This window comes from Oncorhynchus mykiss, chromosome 22, assembly GCF_057628025.1.
Source record: "Oncorhynchus mykiss isolate SJ-2025 chromosome 22, ASM5762802v1, whole genome shotgun sequence".
Taxonomy (NCBI): Eukaryota; Metazoa; Chordata; class Actinopteri; order Salmoniformes; family Salmonidae; genus Oncorhynchus; species Oncorhynchus mykiss.
In genome coordinates this window covers 21,606,236-21,626,507 of record NC_143043.1, presented here as the reverse complement: position 1 = coordinate 21,626,507, position 20,272 = coordinate 21,606,236, and the positions used below count along the sequence as shown (strand labels likewise).

The window sequence follows — 20,272 nt, the reverse complement described above, 5'->3', positions numbered from 1 at the left end:
CAAAGTGAAAACTTACAACTGAGTAGTTACTGGGTATATTGATACACCATCCAAAGAGTAATTCATAACGTTACTATGCTCAAATGGATAGTCGATGTCTGCTTGATTTTTTTTTTTTAACCATCTACCCATCTACCAATTCAGTAAGCAGCATACCACCCTGCATACCACTGCTGGCTTGCTTCTGAAGCTAAGCAGGGTTGGTCGTGGTCAGTCCCTGGATGGGAGACCAGATGCTGCTGGAAGTGGTATTGGAGGGCAAGTAGGAGCCACTCTTTCCTCTGGTCTAAAAAATAAATAAATAAATGCCCCAGGACACTGCCCTGTTTAGGGTGCTGTCTTTCGGATGGGACGTTAAATGGGTGTCCTGACTCTCTGAGGTCATTAAAGATCCCATGGCACATATCATAAGAGTAGGGGTGTTAACCCCGGTGTCCTGGCTAAATTCCCAATCTGGCCCTCAAACCATCATGGTCACCTAATAATCTCCAGTTTACAATTGGCTCATTCATCCCCCTCCTCTTCCCTTTAACTACTTCATAGGTCGTTGCTGTAAATGAGAACGTGTTCTCAGTCAACTTACCTGGTAAAATAACGAAAAAATTAAAAGGGTGCCCTTCTTTGCAAGGCACTGAAAAACCTCCCTGGTCTTTGTGGTTGAATCACAAATAACCCAATTTTATTTGCCGAATACAACAGGTGTAGATCTTACCGTGAAATGCTTACTTACAAGCCCTCAACCAACAATGCAGTTCAAGAAAGAGTTTAATTTATTTAGTAAATATTTTCTTAAGTAAAAATAGTAAAAGAAAAACACATTAAAAATAACGAGGCTATATACAGGGGGTACCGGTACCGAGTCAATGTGAGGGGGTACAGGTTAGTAGACTTATTGTAGTAGAGAGAACAGTCTATTTGTTGGGTGACTGGAGTCTGACAATTTTATGGGCTTTTCCTGTAGCCCATGACCATCTCCTTTGTCTTGCTCACGTTGAGGGCGAGGTTATTGACCACACTGTCAGATCTCGAACCTCCTCCCTATAGGCTGTCTCATTGTTGTCGGAAATCAGGCCTACCACTGTTATGTCGTCAGGAAACTTAATGATGGTGTTGGAGTCATACTTGGCCATGCAGTCGTGGGTGAATAGGGAGTACAGGAGGAGACTAAGCACACACCCCTGAGGGGTCCCAGTGTGGCAGATGTGTTGTTGCCTACCCTTACCACCTTGGGGCAGCCCGTCAAATTCCAGAATCCAGTTGCAGAGGGATGTTTTTAGTCCCAGGGACCTTAACTTAGTGATGAGCTTTGTGGGCACTATGGTGTTGAACGCTGAGCTGTAGTCAATGAACAGCATTCTCAAATATGTGTTCCTTTTGTCCAGGTGGGAAAAGGAAGTGTGGAGTGTGATTGTGTCATCTGTGGATCTGTTGGGGCGGTATGCGAATTGGAGTGGTCTAGGTTTTCCGGCACGATGGTGCTGATGTGAGCCATGACCAACATTTCAAAGCACTTTGTGGCTACCGACGTGAGTCCTACGGGGCGGTATTCATTTAGGCAGGTTACCTTCGCTTTCTTGGGCACAGGGACTATGGTGGTCTGTTTGAAACATGCAGGTATTACAGACTCGGCCAGGAAGAGGTTGAAAATGTCAGTGAAGACACTTGCCAGTTGGTCCTCGCATGCTTTGAGTACACGTCCTGGTAATCTGTCTGGCCCCACGGCTTTGTGAATGTTGAGCTGTTTAAAAGGTCTTACTCACATCGGCTACGGAGAGCGTGATCACACAGTCATCTGGAACAGCTGGTGCGCTCATGCATGCTTCAGTGTTGCTTGCCTCGAAGCGAGCATAAATGGCATTTAGCTCGTCTGGCAGGCTCGCGTCATTGGGCAGCTCGCCGCTGGGTGTCTCTTTGTAGTCGTTAATATTTTTCAAGCCCTGCCACATCCGACAAGCATCAGGCCAGTGTAGCAGGATTCAATCCTAGTATTTTATTGACGCCTTGCCTGTATGATGGTTCATCGGAAAGCATAGCGGGAGTTCTTATAAGCGTCCGGATTAGTGTCAGGCTCCTTGAAAGCGGCAGCTCTAGCCTTCAGCTCGGTGTGGATGTTGCCTGTAATCCATGGCTTCTGGTTGGGAAATGTATGTAGGGTCACTGTTGGGACAACATCGTCGATGCACTTATTGATGAAGCCGGAAGACTGAAGTGGTATAGTCCTCAATGCCATTGGATGAATCCTGGAACATATTCCAGTCTGTACTAGCAAAACAGTCCTGTAGTGTAGCATACGCATCATCTGCCCACTTCCGTACCAAGCGAATCACTGATACTTCCTGCTTTAGTTTTTGCTTGTAAGCAGGAATCAGGATAGAATTATGGTTGGATTTGCCAAATGAAGGGTGAGGGTCCATATGACCGATTATGTTGAACTAAACCTCAAATGCAAATAGCAAGTTGAAACTGCTTGTATTCAGAGAGAAATAAGTAATATTTATTTGCATTGTTATTGTGGGGGAGGGGCTTGGCGTCTGTGTGCGAGTGGGAACATGCACAGTACAGAAGGAATGAAGGAGACGAGACCAAAAAGACAAACACTCAAAAACAGAAGTAGAAAAAAAAAATACTAAATTCTTGCGATACAGGCATTTGGAACATTAATTCAAATTTGTTTTAACACAATCTAATTAATTCAATATCGCCTAGCCCTACAAGGAGTTCTACTATAACGTCTTCAGTGCACAGCTGGACGAGCCTAGTCTCACCCCCTGGGTTAATAACACTTAAAGGCTAGCCTCTTAGCATGACAAAGGAATTTTTTCATTTTTCAAGCTAATATCCTGCAATTCTACACATTTTGCCATGAGGCAGAAAGAAAGCATTGCTGTTTTTAAGCTTATATTACAGTGCATTTAAAGTACTGAGTCGAAAAATGTATAATTGGTGAAGTACTGTGGATACCAATGTCTCAGAGCCTCCCAGGCCCATGTTGGCCAGTGATATGAACATGTATTGTAGATGAGTAATAGTACACAGTTTAAACATATTCCATGGATCCCTTGGGCAAAAGTAATTTAAATCTGTTAGTAGTACTCATTTGATGATAATTTGTTTTTCTATCATCATGATGTAATGTACGCATTAACTACAGCAACTATGTAATAAACATGCTTTTTGCATAATTTGTAACAATATGTACCGATACTGTACTTACAATGCATCTGTAATTTAAATACCATGTAAAAATATTTGTACTTTTTTTTTTTTTTTTTTTTAAAAGGTACAGTTCAGCCAAATTAAAAACATACTTATTTGTTTCCTTCTATAGACAAGGAGAGACAGTCTATGCTTTTTTTGTTTACCTAGGCCAGCGCGTTTTGGTTTTTGCCCTAGCACTACACAGCTGATTCAAATAATCAAAGCTTGTTGATGAGTTGATTACGTGAATCAGCAGTGTAGTGCTAGGGCAACAAACTAAAAAAATACCGCTTACATTAGTGTTTTCTAACCAAAAATCAGTTACCCAACATTAGAATGTTTAACATCTCACGCCAAAATCTTAAAAATTACTTAAAACCAAGTCTTTGAACAATCTAGTCTCAGGGACTTTGAGATTTTAAAAAAGTACACTTTCAAATTGATTCATGCCAGATCCTTAACGATTTCACATCTTTAAAGGGATAGTTCAGCCAAATTACATATTAGTTTCCTATGTCTATCTTTGAACAAGGCATGACAGCAATCCATGCTTTGGTTTAGTTTCCCTGGGCCAGTTTCCATATGCTAACTCTTTGGCATTTGTGGCACAAATCCCATTCAAGTCATGGGACTGAGATTAACATTTTTCTCACATGTTCAAATCATCTATAAGTGCCTTTGTTGAGCTTCACAATCAATTTTAGATCATTTCAGATGATTTGGACATAATACATGAAAAATGCCCATATCGGTCCCATGACTTGAATGGGATTTCTGCCACAAATGCTAAAACATTAGAAAGTGGAAACAGTGCTAAGGGAAACTAAACAAAAGCATGGCTTGCTGCCATACCTGGTCCATAGACTGCTTACAGGGTAAGGAAACCAAAGTCATTTTGTAATTTGGGTGAAATATCCCTTTAAGGACTTTTTTATTCAAAAGAAACATCACGTGTTCACACTTGAAAACTGTTTGGACAACCAATGACATCAAACTGCTGTTTCCAAGCTTCTTAATTCTAGGAAACAGTTTCTGTTGGTGGCATGTGATAGACAAAAGTGTTGGTGAAAAGAGGACCAACTCCAAATTACTCAACTTATCCACGGTGTACTGCATAACTCAGGCAAACAATTCTAAATTAACAAGCATTAGGGCCATATAATTGGAGTTTTAACAAACTCTAATTACTGGCATTGAAACCTTAACAGCCTATACTTTTCCATTAAAATATTTGTCAATTACTTTGATGCAGGTGATCCTGCCCACAGACTACCTGGCCATGAATGAGCTTGGTTATTCGAGGCACAGTTGTGTAGAGGTAATCTGGGCCTCATTGGCAGCAGTGTTCACTGCCACAGGACCCCGATCTCGTAATTACAAAAGTAGTACAGAAAAAAACTGACCCAGGTTCCCCGCAGATACTCGTTGACACACTTACAGCTAAGCCTCGATGCGTCCACTCAATCAAGGAGTGACAATGAGTACATTTTTATACAAAATATGTCAAACAGCCTGTGCCACCAGAAACTCTGAGTTCGAGCCCAGGCTCTGTCGCAGCCGGCCGGGCCCAGGAGGTCCATGGGGATGACGCACAATTGGCCTAGCGTCGTCCGGGTTAGGGAGGGTTTGGCCGGTAGGGATATCCTTGTCTCATCGCGCACCAGCGACTCCTGTGGTGGGCCGGGCGCAGTGCACGCTAACCAGGTCCACGGTGTTTCCTCCGACACATTGGTGCGGCTGGTTTCCGGGTTGGATGTCCGCTGTGTGTTAAGAAGCAGTGAAGCTTGGTTGGGTTGTGTTTCGGAGGACGCATGGCTTTCGACCTTCGTTGCAACGATGAGACAAGATAGTAACTACTAACAATTGGATACCACGGAATTGGGGAGAAAAAGAGGGTACATTTAAAAAAAAAAAAAAATTTAAGTCAAACAATGTCTTGCCAAAGATGAAATAGTTAAATATAGCAGGCACCAAGTTAAAGGGAAAATAACTAAACAAACCAAGTGAAAACTGTCTGAGATATGAAATCCGCAAGACAACCTACCTAAATCTGAAAAACAGAGGTCCTAGGATTGACACAGACCAGGGTCCTAAGATTGAGTCAAACTTTTCTCAGGTGACCTGAGCAGCAGGCCTGGCTGTGTTCCCCAGTCTGTCTGCACGTGTCACACCCATGAGCGCGGAACTGGAACACATCTTGGCTTGGTTTCCTACCCGATGAGTGATCATCTCTCCCTGGCTAATGACTGATTACTCAAGCAGACCTCTCACCGCATAAATTAAAAAGGTGGGTCTATAGGACATTCTAAGAATGTTGAGAAAAAAATCCAAATTGATAGACAAAAACATATCCTTAACTGGATAATGAGTTTCATGAGCCAGACCTAAGGCTAATGTTATTGCAAAGCTATCGATGTAGCTGAGCTATATGTAATGTGGTACCACAAAACAACACACTATCCTCACACATGAAAGATGTAGTTCCAGGGACACATTGTTTTGGTTTTAGATCGGCACACTGCTCATTTTAATGAGCAATGCAAAACTTTTCATAACGTAACACATAGTAAATGAAAAGCCAGTTCATTGATGCAATGCCATTTGTGGATTTGCACGTACACTACCGTTCTAAAGTTTGTGGTCACTTAGAAATGTCTTAGTTCTTGAAAAAAAAGCACATTCTGTCCATTAAAATAACATCGAATTTATCATAAATACAGTGTAGACATTATTAATGTTGTAAATTACTATTGTAGCTGGAAACAGCTGATTTTTAATGGAATATCTACATAGGCGTACAATGGCCCATTATCAGCAACCATCACTCCCATGTTCCAATGGCACGTTGTGTTAGCTAATCCAAATTTAGCATTGTAAAAAAGGCAATTTGATCATTAGAAAACCCTTTTGTAATTATGTTAGCACAGCTGAAAAATGTCCTGATTAAAAAAAAGTCCTCAACTGGCAGCTTCATTAAATAGAACCCGCAAAACACCAGTCTCAACGTCAACAGTGAAGAGGCAAATCCGGGATGCTGGCCTTCTAGTCAGAGTTCCTCTGTCCAGTCTATGTTCTTCTGCCCATCCTCATCTTTTCATTTTATTGGCCAGTCTGAGATATGGCTTTTTCTTTGCAACTCTGCCTAGAAGGCCAGCATCCCGGAGTCGCCGCTTCACTGTTTACGTTGAGACTGGTGTTTTGCGGGTACTATTTAATGAAGCTGCCAGTTGAGGACTTGTGAGGCATCGGTTTCTCAAACTAGACACTAATGTACTTGTTCTCTTGCTCAGTTGTGCACCGGGGCCTCCCAATCCTCTTTCTAATCTGGTTAGAGACAGTTTGCACTGTTCTGTGAAGGGAGTAGTACACAGCGTTGTACGAGATATTCCGTTTCTTGGCAATTTCTCGCATGGAATAGCCTTTATTTCTCAGAACAAGAATAGACTGATGAGTTTCAGAAGAAAGGTCTTTGTTTCTGGCCATTTTGAGCCTGTAATCGAACCCACAAATGCTGATGCTTCAGATACTCAACTAGTCTGAAGAAGGCCAGTGTTATTGCTTCTTTAAAATCAGCACAAAGGTTTTCAGCTGTGCTAACATAATTGCAAAAGGGCTTTCTAATAATGATCAATTAGCCTTTTAAAATGCTAAACTTGGATTAGCTAACACAACGTGCCATTGGAACACAGATGGTTGCTGATAATGGGCCTCTGTACACCTATGTAGATATTCCATAAAAATAAAAAAATTCTGCCATTTCCAGCTACAATAGTCATTTACAACATTAACAATGTCTACATTGCATTTCTGATCAATTTTTTGTTCTTTTAATGGACCAAAAAATGTGTTCTTTCAAAAACAAGGACATTTCTAAGTGAACCCAAACTTTTGAACTTTAGTGTACATGTGGTTTCCTCTTGTTCTGCTCATTATCTAATTAGGTCAAGTTATGGGAGCACCAATGGTACCTTTGCACCAAAGGGCATGGTTGTGTGTTGTCACGTTGCCAAAATGAGCGTCACATTTTGTTCCACAAGAGGCATGGCCCCTACATCAACTTTCCAGAATCTATGAACTGGATTCCGTGATCGCTAAGCTTCGGCAAATGAAGGGGGAGCCAATAAGCGTTCTTTCATTGCTACCGGGAGGACAAAGGCCAATGGTCCTTCTCATAACTAGGACCCAGAGTCCTGCTGAAAAACAACAACAAAAGCAAACAAGGGAAAGGGACTTCTGTCAGGCCACATTAGCCGAGAGATGCACGGCAGGTAGCAGCCACACAACACCTACAATGACAAAGCAGAAAGTTACCGCTCCACAGCCAACTCAATTACCAGCAACAAAGCAAATCTCACACAAGGAGAAAAAGGGCATAGACGTAGCTGCCGAACAGCCAACCAACATCCTATACTGGCTTGAAATCAGGAGTTCTTGGTGCAGTCATTTACCAAGCTTGCTGTCTAGTATTTCTCACTTGCAGTCAGTCACAAACATGGTGGACCTGTCCGTTCTGCAGCTGAACCACCACCATCCAGAGCAAGGTCCATGCACTGTGGAACACACCCAGGATATGGAGAGAGGGTCTCTGGGGAAACTTGGTGTTGGCCAAGACTGGAGGGCAGTGGGAGGACGAGTGGCTGGGTGCCAGTGCAGCCGTGCCATGTCTCTCTATGACACTGGGCCATCCACATGCACCACGGGGGTCACACAATCTCTTCGAATTTAATTCAGTGCCACATTTGTCACAAGGGTTCGAATGGCCTTTTCTTGTAAAGACAGTTATGGTGTATCGCTTCATGATTGCCCCTTCCATTTGCATCACACGTCATTTGAGCCAAATGGTGCTCCTTTTCCACATGTCCTCTTTTTCTATTTTGGAGGCAGGGCACTTATTGTAAAAAAATATACACAAATGTTTTTTAAAGTGACTGTGATGTGTACTTTTGGGAGATACAGAAGTCAATAAAATAGTAATTGGTGTCATTGACCACTGCAGGAGGGGACAGTACCGCAAAACCAGCAATGTTTAAGTCAAGCTCTGTGTGGACACCTCCAAGAACAGCCACCTGCTCACATATTTCAGGACTGAGGTATAACATTAAAGCCCTTGACTGTGGCTAATGTGTAGCTTTGCTTGATCCAATTCCATGTTGAGACTACATTATGATAGCCACTCGAAAGAGGGTTCAATCAAAACAGATGGGAAGTTTCTGGGGTAAGGCCAACAACGTTGGTCCTAAGCGGTGTTGTAGAATTTTTATATCCAATTTCTGTTTTTCACTTATTTAGCATAGTTAAATTGCATTATTGTAGTACGACAGAAGCGTTTTATCTATGATTACCGGTTTGGTTGAACCAGTCCCATGACAGAGTGATGCTGGTGTGAGTGTTTTACTGACCTCTGGTTGTTGATGGTGGACGGGGAGCAGGTGGGCCACAGCGTTGGGCCCCAGTGTAGCCATGAGAGCCATCCTGTGATCGGACACCTTGGCCTTCTGCCACAACACCACCTGCAACAACACGTAGCAGCTTATTTTCAGTCTGGCTAAAAAAAGACCACCTGCCGGATCTCGAAATCAAGACAGTAGACGCTGACCACCAGTCAAAGCCTCTCCTGTAGCACTTCCCTTACCTGTGTGGTGGCACAAGAGGGGCTAAGAGAGAGGTTTATGGTGTCAACTGTTCCAGAAAGACCTGAACCAGACCAGGGGGTTTGGGGAAGGCTAGAGAACAAGTTAGTGAACACTGGTGCATATGTTAGGTCACATACTGTGAGAGCAGTTCTACTGAATCAGTGAGTCTGTGCTAGCACCTTGGAGCTTGTAAAACAGACACTAGTTCACATTCTCAAAATCAGCATGTTGTCTGAGCATATTATTCAACCCAATGGATCAATGTGCACTGCATAATGAAAGTTGACCACAGTGGCCACAAGGTTACACAATCTTCCTCATCACTGTGCAACCTCCACCGAGGCACGGATTCCTCAGATTTTCCTTCGTGTCAGATGTATGAGAGGAAAGTAGTCCAGGAGAAAAAGCAAACACATTCACACCCACGGGTGGCCCTGTCATTGGTGTCCACCAACGAGTACATCTCCAGGGTGTTGATTTCTGTAAGCATGCTGCCCGCAGCAGCACACGTCTATGCAATGAAATATGCTATTTAGTGACTGTAAACGGATCACTCCCGTAAAAAGCACTTGGAGAAGCCATGAAACCCAACACAGGCTGAAGTGCAAAGTTCGGGATACAGGATATGTCTCCCAAGTGCTAATGCCATGAAATGGGGACACACTCCTCCCTTGATGATCTCGGAGTGATTTCAATGAAAAGTATACGGCGGTCGAGTAACTCCTCTGACTCCCTCCCCTATTATTTTATTCCAAGTGGCCACTGACTGAAACTGAATCTCAAAATCAAATTGTATTGGCGGCGTACACTATTTGCAGATGTTCAGTGAAATGCTTTTGTATCTAGCTCCAACAGTGCAGTAATACCTAACAAAACCACACACAAACCCCAAAAGAATGAGCAATGTCAGAGTCTGGAGTGCCTTGCGAAAGTATTTGGCCCCCTTGAACTTTGCGACCTTTTGTCACATTTCAGGCTTCAAACATAAAGATATAAAACTATTTTTTTGTGAGGAATCAACAACAAGTGGGACACAATCATGAAGTGGAACGACATTTATTGGATATTTCAAACTTTAACAAATCAAAAACTGAAAAATTGGGCATGCAAAATTATTCAGCCCCTTTACTTTCAGTGCAGCAAACTCTCTCCAGAAGTTCAGTGAGGATCTCTGAATGATCCAATGTTGACCTAAATGACTAATGATGATAAATACAATCCACCTGTGTGTAATCAAGTCTCTGTATAAATGCACCTGCACTGTGATAGTCTCAGAGGTCCGTTAAAAGCGCAGAGAGCATCATGAAGAACAAGGAACACACCAGGCAGGTCCGAGATACTGTTGTGAAGAAGTTTAAAGCCGGATTTGGATACAAAAAGATTTCCCAAGCTTTAAACATCCCAAGGAGCACTGTGCAAGCGATAATATTGAAATGGAAGGAGTATCAGACCACTGCAAATCTACCAAGACCTGGCCGTCACTCTAAAAATTCAGCTCATACAAGGAGAAGACTGATCAGAGATGCAGCCAAGAGGCCCATGATCACTCTGGATGAACTACAGAGATCTACAGCTGAGGTGGGAGACTCTGTCCATAGGACAACAATCAGTCGTATATTGCACAAATCTGGCCTTTATGGAAGAGTGGCAAGAAGAAAGCCATTTCTTAAAGATATCCATAAAAAGTGTTGTTTAACGTTTGCCACAAGCCACCTGGGAGACACACCAAACATGTGGAAGAAGGTGCTCTGGTCAGATGAAACCAAAATTGAACCTTTTGGCAACAATGCAAAACGTTATGTTTGGCGTAAAAGCAACACAGCTCATCACCCTGAACACACCATCCCCACTGTCAAACATGGTGGTGGCAGCATCATGGTTTGGGCCTGCTTTTCTTCAGCAGGGACAGGGAAGATGGTTAAAATTGATGGGAAGATGGATGGAGCCAAATACAGGACCATTCTGGAAGAAAACCTGATGGAGTCTGCAAAAGACCTGAGACTGGGACGGAGATTTGTCTTCCAACAAGACAATGATCCAAAACATAAAGCAAAATCTACAATGGAATGGTTCAAAAATAAACATATCCAGGTGTTAGAATGGCCAAGTCAAAGTCCAGACCTGAATCCAATCGAGAATCTGTGGAAAGAACTGAAAACTGCTGTTCACAAATGCTCTCCATCCAACCTCACTGAGCTCGAGCTGTTTTGCAAGGAGGAATGGGAAAAAATGTCAGTCTCTCGATGTGCAAAACTGATAGACATACCCCAAGCGACTTTTTGTAATCGCAGCAAAAGGTGGCGCTACAAAGTATTAACTTAAGGTGGCTGAATAATTTTGCACGCCCAATTTTTCCGTTTTTGATTTGTTAAAAAAGTTTGAAATATCCAATAAATGTCGTTCCACTTCATGATTGTGTCCCACTTGTTGTTGATTCTTCACAAAAAAATACAGTTTTATATCTTTATGTTTGAAGCCTGAAATGTGGCAAAAGGTCGCAAAGTTCAAGGGGGCCGAATACTTTCGCAAGGCACTGTATATATATAAAAAAAAACATGCAACAATTTCAAAGATTTGAATACAGTTACAGTTCATATAAAGGAAATCAGTAAATTGAAATAAATTCATTAGGCCCTAATTTATGGATTTTACATACAGATATGCATTCGTTGGTCACAGATCCCTTTAAAAAAGTAGAGGCGTGTATCAGAAAACCAGTCAGTATCTGGTGTGACCATTTGCCACATGCAGCGAGACATATCCTTCGCATAGAGTTGATCAGGCTGTTGATTGTGGCCTGTGGAATGTTGTCCCACTCCTCTTCAATGGCTGTGTGAAGTTGCTGGACATTGGCGGGAACTGGAACATGCAGTCTTGCATGTCAATCCAGAGCATCCCAAACATGCTCATTGGGTCACAATGGGCCATTTTTAGCTTCCAGGAATTGTGTACAGATCCTTGTGACATGGGGTCATGTATTATCATGCTGAAACAGGTGATGGCGACGGATGAATGGCATAACAGTGGGCCTCGGGACCCTTGTGGGGCCCTATGTTGAGGAGCAGCGTAGAGTAGGTGTTGTTGCCTAACTTCACCACCTGGGGTCGGCCGTCAGAAAGTCCAGGACCCAGTTGCACAGGGCAGGATTCAGACTCAGGGCCCCGAGCTTAGTGATGAACTTGGAGGGCCCTATTGTATTGAAAGCTGAGCTGTAGTTGATGAGCAGCATTCTTACATAGGTAGGTAGGTATTCCTCTTGTCCAGATGGGACAGGGCAGTGTGCATTGTGTTTGCGTCATCCCTGGATCTGTTGGGGCAGTATGCAAATTGTAGTGGGTGTCGGTTAAGGTGATATGATCCTTAACAAGCCAATCAAAGCAAAATTATGACAGAAGTGCGTGCTCGTCTGAAATAAAAGATCCCAGAAAATGTTCCATGCATGTATTTCTCCTTTGCCAAGATAATCCAAATCACTGGCCACTTTAATAAATCGAACACTAGTCACTTTAATAATGTTCACATATCTTGCATTACTCATCTCATATGTATATACTGTATCTTAGTCTGTCGCTCTGATATTGCTCGTCCAAATATTTATATATTCTTAATTCATCATTCCTTTACTTAGATGTGTGTGTATTGGGTATATGTTGTGAAATGTTTAGATATTACTTGTTAGATATTACTGCACTGTCAGAGCTAGAAACAAACATTTCGCTACACCCGCAATAACATCTGCTAAACATGTGTATGTGATCAATACCATTTGATCTGACAGGTGTGGCATATCAAGAAACGTATTAAATTAGCATGATCATTACAGATGTTTAAAGTTGAGGGAGTGTGTAATTGGCATGCTGACTGCAGGAATGCCCATCAGAGGTGTTGTCAGAGAATTGAATGTTAATTTCTCTACCATAAGCCCCCTCCAACGTCATTTTAGAGAATTTGACATTACGTCTAACCGGCCTCACAACCGCAGACCACGTGTAACCACACCAGCCAAGGACCTCCACATCTGGCTTCTTCACCTGCGGGATCATCTGAGACCAGCCACCCGGACAGCTTATGAAACTTTGGGTTTGCACAACCAAAGAATTCCTGCACAAATTGTCACAGGGAAGCTCATTTGCGAACTCGTCGTCCTCAATGTCTTGAATTGACTGCAGATATGCATTGTAACCGACTTCATTTGGCAAATGAAGGAGTCAAACAGACAGGCCTGGATGGGCCCTCCGCAAGGCTCACAAAATCATTTTAGACCCAAGCCACCCCCTGTACCCGGACTTTGAACTACTTCCGGACTTTAATTGGTATGTAACTGTTATGAAAGTTGTACTGTCAATTTTGTTTTGTATTTAAACGCCACTTTAAATGTGTACATGACACTGCAACAAAATTTCCCCATGGGGACAATAAAGTCAGTAAGTAAGTAAATGCTAAACTTCAATGGCCACTGGCATGCTGGAGAAGTGTGCTCTTCACAGATGAATCCCGGTTTCAACTGTACCGGTCAGATGGCAGACAGCGTGTATGGTATTGTGTGAGCGAGTGGTTTGCCACATGGTTGCGGTGCGGTTATGGTATGGGCAGGCATAAACTACGGACAACGAACACAATTGCATTTTATTGATGGCAATTTGAATGCACAGAGATACTGTGACGAGATCCTGAGGCCCATTGTTGTACCATTCATCCGCCGCCATCATCACGTTCCAGCATGATAATGCACGGCCCCATGTCGCAAGGATCTGTACACAAATCCTGGAAGCTAAAAATGCCCCAGTTCTTCCATGGCCTGCATACTTACCAGACATGTTCCCACCCAAGGAGCATGTTTGGGATGCTCTGGATTGAGGTGTATAACAGTGTGTTCCAGTTCCCACTAATATCCAGCAACTTCGCACAGCCGTTGAAGAGGAGTGGGACAACATTCCACAGGCCACAATCAACAGCTTGATCAACTCTATGCAACAAGAGATGTGACCAATGCAGCGCGACACCCCAGATGCGAACTGTTTTTCTGATCTACACCCCTACCTTTTATTTTTTTAATAAGGCATCTGTGACCAACACATGCATACCCATCTTCCCAGTCATGTGAAATCCATAGATGAGGGTCTAATGACCTAAATTCATTTGACTGATTCCTTTATATGAACTGTAACTTAGTAAAATCTTTGAAATTGTTGAATGTTGCGTTTATATTTTTGTTCAGTGTAAGTTACATTTCTGTATTTCATTTTCAATAAATTTGCACAAATGTCAAGAAACTTGTTTTTACTTTGTCATTATGGGGTATTGTATGCAGATGGGTGAGAAAAAAATTAATGTAATCTATTTTGAACTCTGGCTGTAACACAACAAAATATGGAATAAGTCGAGGGGTATGAATGGTTTCTGAAGACACTGTACATGCGTATGACACTGATCTACAAGTCAGATGTGCGCACAGTGCGGGAGACTCAATGGCGTGAGCAGCTGTGAGGTAGCTAGGCCTACCCTATCCCTGTTCTAATATTCGTAGGCTACACCTGTGCTGCACCTTCAGCATTCAGATGTTCAGATGTAAAATGGCTTTCACAATATTAAAATCATAGGCTTTAATGCGGGACGGGTCATTGTTACCAAATGCGCTGTAGAAAATTTTGGTTTTACCGGTAGAGCTGTGTGGGCTACCGGGGTGGACACAATTCACATCTCGCTGATTGAACATGTTACTGCTAATAGTGTTTTTTCTCAGTCATTACATGAACAGGGTAAAAGTGTCATTTCATAACAAGGACAGCAATCATTTTTGTGAGCTGCACTGGTCTGAACGGGAGAAGAGAGCAGCTCTCCTCCGTAAAGTTCCAAAACGGTCAAAAACATTCGCTTTTGTGACAGGGGTGAAATCCAAAGCTGTGTTATACACAGCTCAAAAAAATAAAGGGAACACTTAAACAACACAATGTACTTCCAAGTCAATCACACTTCTGTGAAATCAAACTGTCCACTTAGGAAGCAACACTGATTGACAATACATTTCACATGGGGTTGTGAAAATGGAATAGACAACAGGTGGAAATTACAGGCAATTAGCAAGACACCCCCAATAAAGGAGTGGTTCTTCGGGTGGTGACCACAGACCACTTCTCAGTTCCTATGCTTCCTGGCTGATGTTTTGGTCACTTTTGAATGCTGGCGGTGCTTTCACGCTAGTGCTAACATGAGACGGAGTCTACAACCCACACAAGTGGCTCAGGTAGTGCAGCTCATCCAGGATGGTACATCAATGCGAGCTGTGGCAAGAAAGTTTGCTGTGTCTGTCAGCGTAGTGTCCAGAGCATGGAGGCGCTACCAGAAGACAGGCCAGTACATCAGGAGACGTGGAGGAGGCCGTAGGAGGGCAACAACCCAGCAGCAGGACCGCTACCTCCGCCTTTGTGCAAGGAGGAGCACTGCCAGAGCCCTGCAAAATGACCTCCAGCAGGTCACAAATGTGCATGCGTCTGCTCAAACGGTCAGAAACAGACTCCATGAGGGTGGTATGAGGGCCCGACGTCCACAGGTGGGGGTTGTGCTTACAGCCCAACACCGTGCAGGACGTTTGGCATTTGCCAGAGAACACCAAGATTGGCAAATTCGCCACTGGCGCCCTGTGCTCTTCACAGATGAAAGCAGGTTCACACTGAGCACATGTGACAGACGTGACAGAGTCTGGAGACGCCGTGGAGAACGTTCTGCTGCCTGCAACATCCTCCAGCATGACCGGTTTGGCGGTGGGCCAGTCATGGTGTGGGGTGGCATTTCTTTGGGGGGGCCGCACGGCCCTCCATGTGCTCGCCAGAGGTAGCCTGACTGCCATTAGGTACCGAGATGAGATCCTCAGACCCCTTGTGAGACCATATGCTGGTGCGGTTGGCCCTGGGTTCCTCCTAATGCAAGACAATGCTAGACCTCATGTGGCTGGAGTGTGTCAGCAGTTCCTGCAAGAGGAAGGCATTGATGCTATGGACTGGCCCGCCCATTCCCCAGACCTGAATCCAATTGAGCACATCTGGGACATCATGTCTCGCTCCATCCACCAACGCCACGTTGCACCACAGACTGTCCAGGAGTTGGCGGATGCTTTAGTCCAGGTCTGGGAGGAGATCCCTCAGGAGACCACCATCCGCCACCTCATCAGGAGCATGACCAGGCGTTGTAGGGAGGTCATACGGGCACGTGGAGGCCACACACACTACTGAGCCTTATTTTGACTTGTTTTAAGGACATTACATCAAAGTTGGATCAGCCTGTAGTGTGGTTTTCCACTTTAATTTTGAGTGTGACTCCAAATCCAGACCTCCATGGGTTGATAAATTTGTGTGATTTTGTTGTCAGCACATTCAACTATGTAAAGAAAAAAAGTACTTAAGAATATTTCATTCATTCAGATCTAAGAGGTGTTATTTTAGTGTTCCCTTTATTTTTTTTAGCAGTGTATTAATTGGCTATGTAGGTCATTGCTCATTTCCAAATGACATATTACTAGCTCAAAACAATTTGATCTTATATATGACAAGTTAAATCACTGGGTGATGAGAATTTCAGATCAATTGCCCCCCTCATCTGATTGTGGTAGATGCTCAGTCTGCCCTATGGCTCAGCTCACACACTACATCATACAAAACACACAGCTCAGAAGTCAGCTGAGACAGAGCCAATCGTTTCAAACTAAAAGTATCGTACCTGTATGGTATCGGAGCCCATGTAACAAGATGTGTATCGAATTGTGTTTGTACGGAGAGAAACACATCCCTGGAATAAGATGATCTACCATTTTAAGTCCCATCGAGACACCACTAACGTATCAAATCACACACAGCATTATCGACACTCTAAACAGTGATTATTGGGAGGTGGTATGCAGGGATTGGTTTCATGGAATATACAGACAGATGAGGACACCTTGTGGTAAGAAGTATAAGATTCATAAATAATGAGAAAGAAGTTGTACCTTATTGTGAGTGAGGGTGAGTCTCAGCTCTGGTTTTATAATGGCATAGGCCATGAGCAGGTCCTGCACCTTCTTCAACTCCTCCTTGCACTTCTTCGTGTTGGCATAGTACTGCCTCCTCACTGGGAGATTCTTAAACAACTTCAGCGCACAGACTGTGGTACCTGAAAAGACATCAAAGCTCAAGTCTACCCATAACATTTCTCTCTGTCAAGTATACATAATAAATATTGCTGGAATCGGACGGAATGGATCGTCCGTTTCAGTAAAAAGGAAAAAGCCAAACCTTGCCCTAGGTGAGAGGGCTTCTGGGAAACAACACTTCCCGTGAGGTCAAGCGTGTATTGGGTCCCGACGTCGTCCTCTGACGTCTTTGTCGTGACAGCTACCTGGTGGGAGTCAATGGGACAAATCTATCACAGCTACTTAGTTCCGCTTTTGACTTTTTGGAGCAGAATTGTCTAAAAGACAGATATATCTGACCTCTGCCACAGCGCAGATAGAGCCCAGGGCCTCTCCTCTGAAGCCATATGTTGCCAGGTGCTCCAGGTCATCGTGGCTGCAGATCTTAGAGGTGTAGTGTTGCACAGCCATCACAGCAGTATCAGCAGCTTTGATGCCAGAGCCATTGTCTCTGATTTCTATTCGATCAAAACCATAATTCTCCTAAGACATGACATAAACAAAAAACAGAATGCAGTTCATAAGAAATTGTAGTTAGTTCAGTGTAGTCCCTTCAAAAGTCTCTCAAAAGCAGATTTAGTTTTGGGTCCTATTAACACCTAAGATCTTAAAAGTACATTTTGTGGGTTGATCTGATCATATTTTAGTGTCCACTGCAGCTTAGTTTCCAATTCAAGAGGAGGAAGTACAAGAAAATAATCAATTGTGCTTCAATAAAACATTAGCTTCCTTCCATACAGGCTAGATGTGCTAGATGCTTGGAGGCATTTGATATTGACGATGTGTTGTTCACAGTTCCGGAAAAATGTCTTCCTCTTCATAAGTGGATTTGCTTCCCTCTTGGCAATATAGGAGAAGAGTTAGAAATATTAGTCCAATAAAAAAGCTTCACTATGTCCTCAGAGGCTGGCTGTGCTGCCTGAAAGTATTACTGCTGACAGCTCATTAAGAAATGGCTTTGAAGTGGGCAAAGACTGCATTGATGAGAGTGAACTCAAGTATTCCGCCATGCCAAGAAAAACAAGCTCACACTGAGAGCAGGTGAGCTGAGCCCACTCGAAATGGGAAAATATCTTAGGAATTCAGATGACATGACCATGAGTACACTACAACCATTTCAGACAGTAATTGGGAGTTGGAGACAGTGTGTGTTGCTAGCTATTCATTTTATCATGACAGGTTAAACAGCATACCTTAAAAAGGGCAATTCTGCCACTTTTCAACCTCATTCATCATCTCCAACACAAAACCATTGCAAACATACAGTGCCTTCGGAAAGTACTCATACTCCTAGACTTTCTCCACATTGTTATATTATAGCCTTATTCTAAAATGGACCAAATAATGTATTTTCCTCAGCAATCTACACTCAATACCCCATAATGACAAAGTGAAAACAGGTTTAGACATTTTTGCAAATGTATTCAAAATAAAAAACAGAAATACATTATTTACATAAGTATTCAGACCCTTTGCGATGAGACTCTAAATTGAGCTCAGGTGCATCCTGTTTCCAATGATCATCCTTGAGCTGTTTCTACAAAGTGATTGTCCACCTGTTGTAAATTCAATTGATTGGACATGGATTTGGAAGGCACACGTCTAAATAAAGTCTCACAGTTGACAGTAAATGTCAGTGCAAAAACCTAGCCATGAGGTCAAAGGAATTGTCCACAGAGCTCCGAGACAGGATTGTGTCAAGGCACAGATCTTGGGAAGGGAACCAAAAAAATGTCTGCAGCATTGAAGGTCTCCAAAACCCTCTCACTCCTAAATGGAAGACGTTTGGAGCCACCAAGACTCTTCCTAGAGCTGGCAGCCAAGCCAAACTGAGCAATAAGGGGAAAAGGGCCTTGGCAGGGAGGTGGAGATGGGAAAACTGTAAAGAAGGACAACCATCTCTGCAGCACTCTACCAATCAGGCCTTTATGGTAGAGGGCCAGACAGAAGCCACTCCTCAGTAAAAGCCACATGACAGCCCACTTGAAGTTTGCCAAAAAGGCACCTAAAGACGATCAGACATGAGAAACAAGATTCTCTGGTCTGTTGAAACCAAGATTGAACTCTTTGGCCTGAATGCCAAGCGTCACGTCGAGGAAACCTGGCCCCATCCCCACAATGAAGCATGGTGGTGGCAGCATCATGCAATGGGGATGTTTTTCAGCGACAAGGACTGGGAGACTAGTCAGGATGAGGCAAAAATGAACGGAGCAAAGTACAGTGAGATCCTTGTTGAAAACCTGCTCCAGAGCTCCATCTTTTCTCTTTGCTTATTTGAGCTGTTCTTGCCACAATATGGACTTGGTCTTTTACCAAATAGGGCTATCTTCTGTATACCACCCCTACCTTCCACAACACAACTGATTGGGTCAAATGCATTAAGGAAAGAAAGTCCACAAATTAACTTTTAACAAGGCACACCTGTTAATTGAAATGCATACCAGGTGACTACCTCATGAAGCTGGTTGAGAGAATGCCAAGACTGTGCAAAGCTGTCATCAAGGCAAAGGGTGGCTACTTTGAAGAATCTGAAAAATATATTTTGATTTAACACTTTTTTTGCTTACTACATGATTCCAAATGTGTTATTTCATGTCTTTCTACTACTAAATTCTACTATGTAGAAAATAGTGCAAATAAAGAAAAACCCTGGAATGAGTAGTTGTGTCCAAACTTTGACTGGTACTGTAGCTGTGTAGCAACGATCCCCATCCAGCTTTACAGAGCTTGAGAGGATCTGCAGAGAAGAATGAGAGAATCTCCCCAAATATAGGTGTGCCAAGCTTGTAGCGTCATACCCAAGAAGACTGGAGGCTGCAGCGAGCCTAAGGTGCTTCAAAAAAGTACTTAGTAAAAGGTCTGAATACTTATGTAAATGTTATATTTCCGTTTTTTATTTAGTAAAAATTTACACAAATTTAATAAGGATGTAACTTATCAAAATGTGGAAAACGTCAAGGGATCTGAATACTTTCCGATTGCACTGTATGTGAAAACATTTCTATGATCTGTGGTTAAAAAGACAAGGTCCTCTGTCGTAACCGGTCGTAACCGGCCGCGACCGGGAGGTCCGTGGGGCGACGCACAATTGGCCTAGCGTCGTCCGGGTTAGGGAGGGTTTGGCCGGTAGGGAAATCCTTGTCTCATCGCGCACCAGTGACTCCTGTGGCGGGCTGGGCGCAGTGTGCGCTAACCGAGGTTGCCAGGTGCACGATGTTTCCTCCGACACATTGGTGCGGCTGGCTTCCGGGTTGGATGGCGCTCTGTTAACAAGCAG

The 20,272-nt window shown here is 43.3% G+C and overlaps 1 protein-coding gene across 3 annotated transcripts in view; it reads right to left on the bottom strand.

Annotated features, from left to right (window-relative positions):
- Nucleotides 1-20,272, bottom strand: part of pms1 (PMS1 homolog 1, mismatch repair system component) — a 64,498-nt gene that overhangs the window by 41,961 nt on the left and 2,265 nt on the right. For all 3 annotated transcript variants that reach the window (XM_021579221.3, XM_021579222.3, XM_036958929.2), the window contains exons 3-6: nucleotides 17,296-17,478; nucleotides 17,099-17,201; nucleotides 16,813-16,976; nucleotides 8,598-8,708 (exon numbers count right to left, since the gene is read on the bottom strand). In XM_021579221.3, the coding sequence (XP_021434896.3) occupies nucleotides 8,598-8,708; nucleotides 16,813-16,976; nucleotides 17,099-17,201; nucleotides 17,296-17,478 (561 nt within the window). The remainder of the gene's footprint in view (nucleotides 1-8,597; nucleotides 8,709-16,812; nucleotides 16,977-17,098; nucleotides 17,202-17,295; nucleotides 17,479-20,272) is intronic.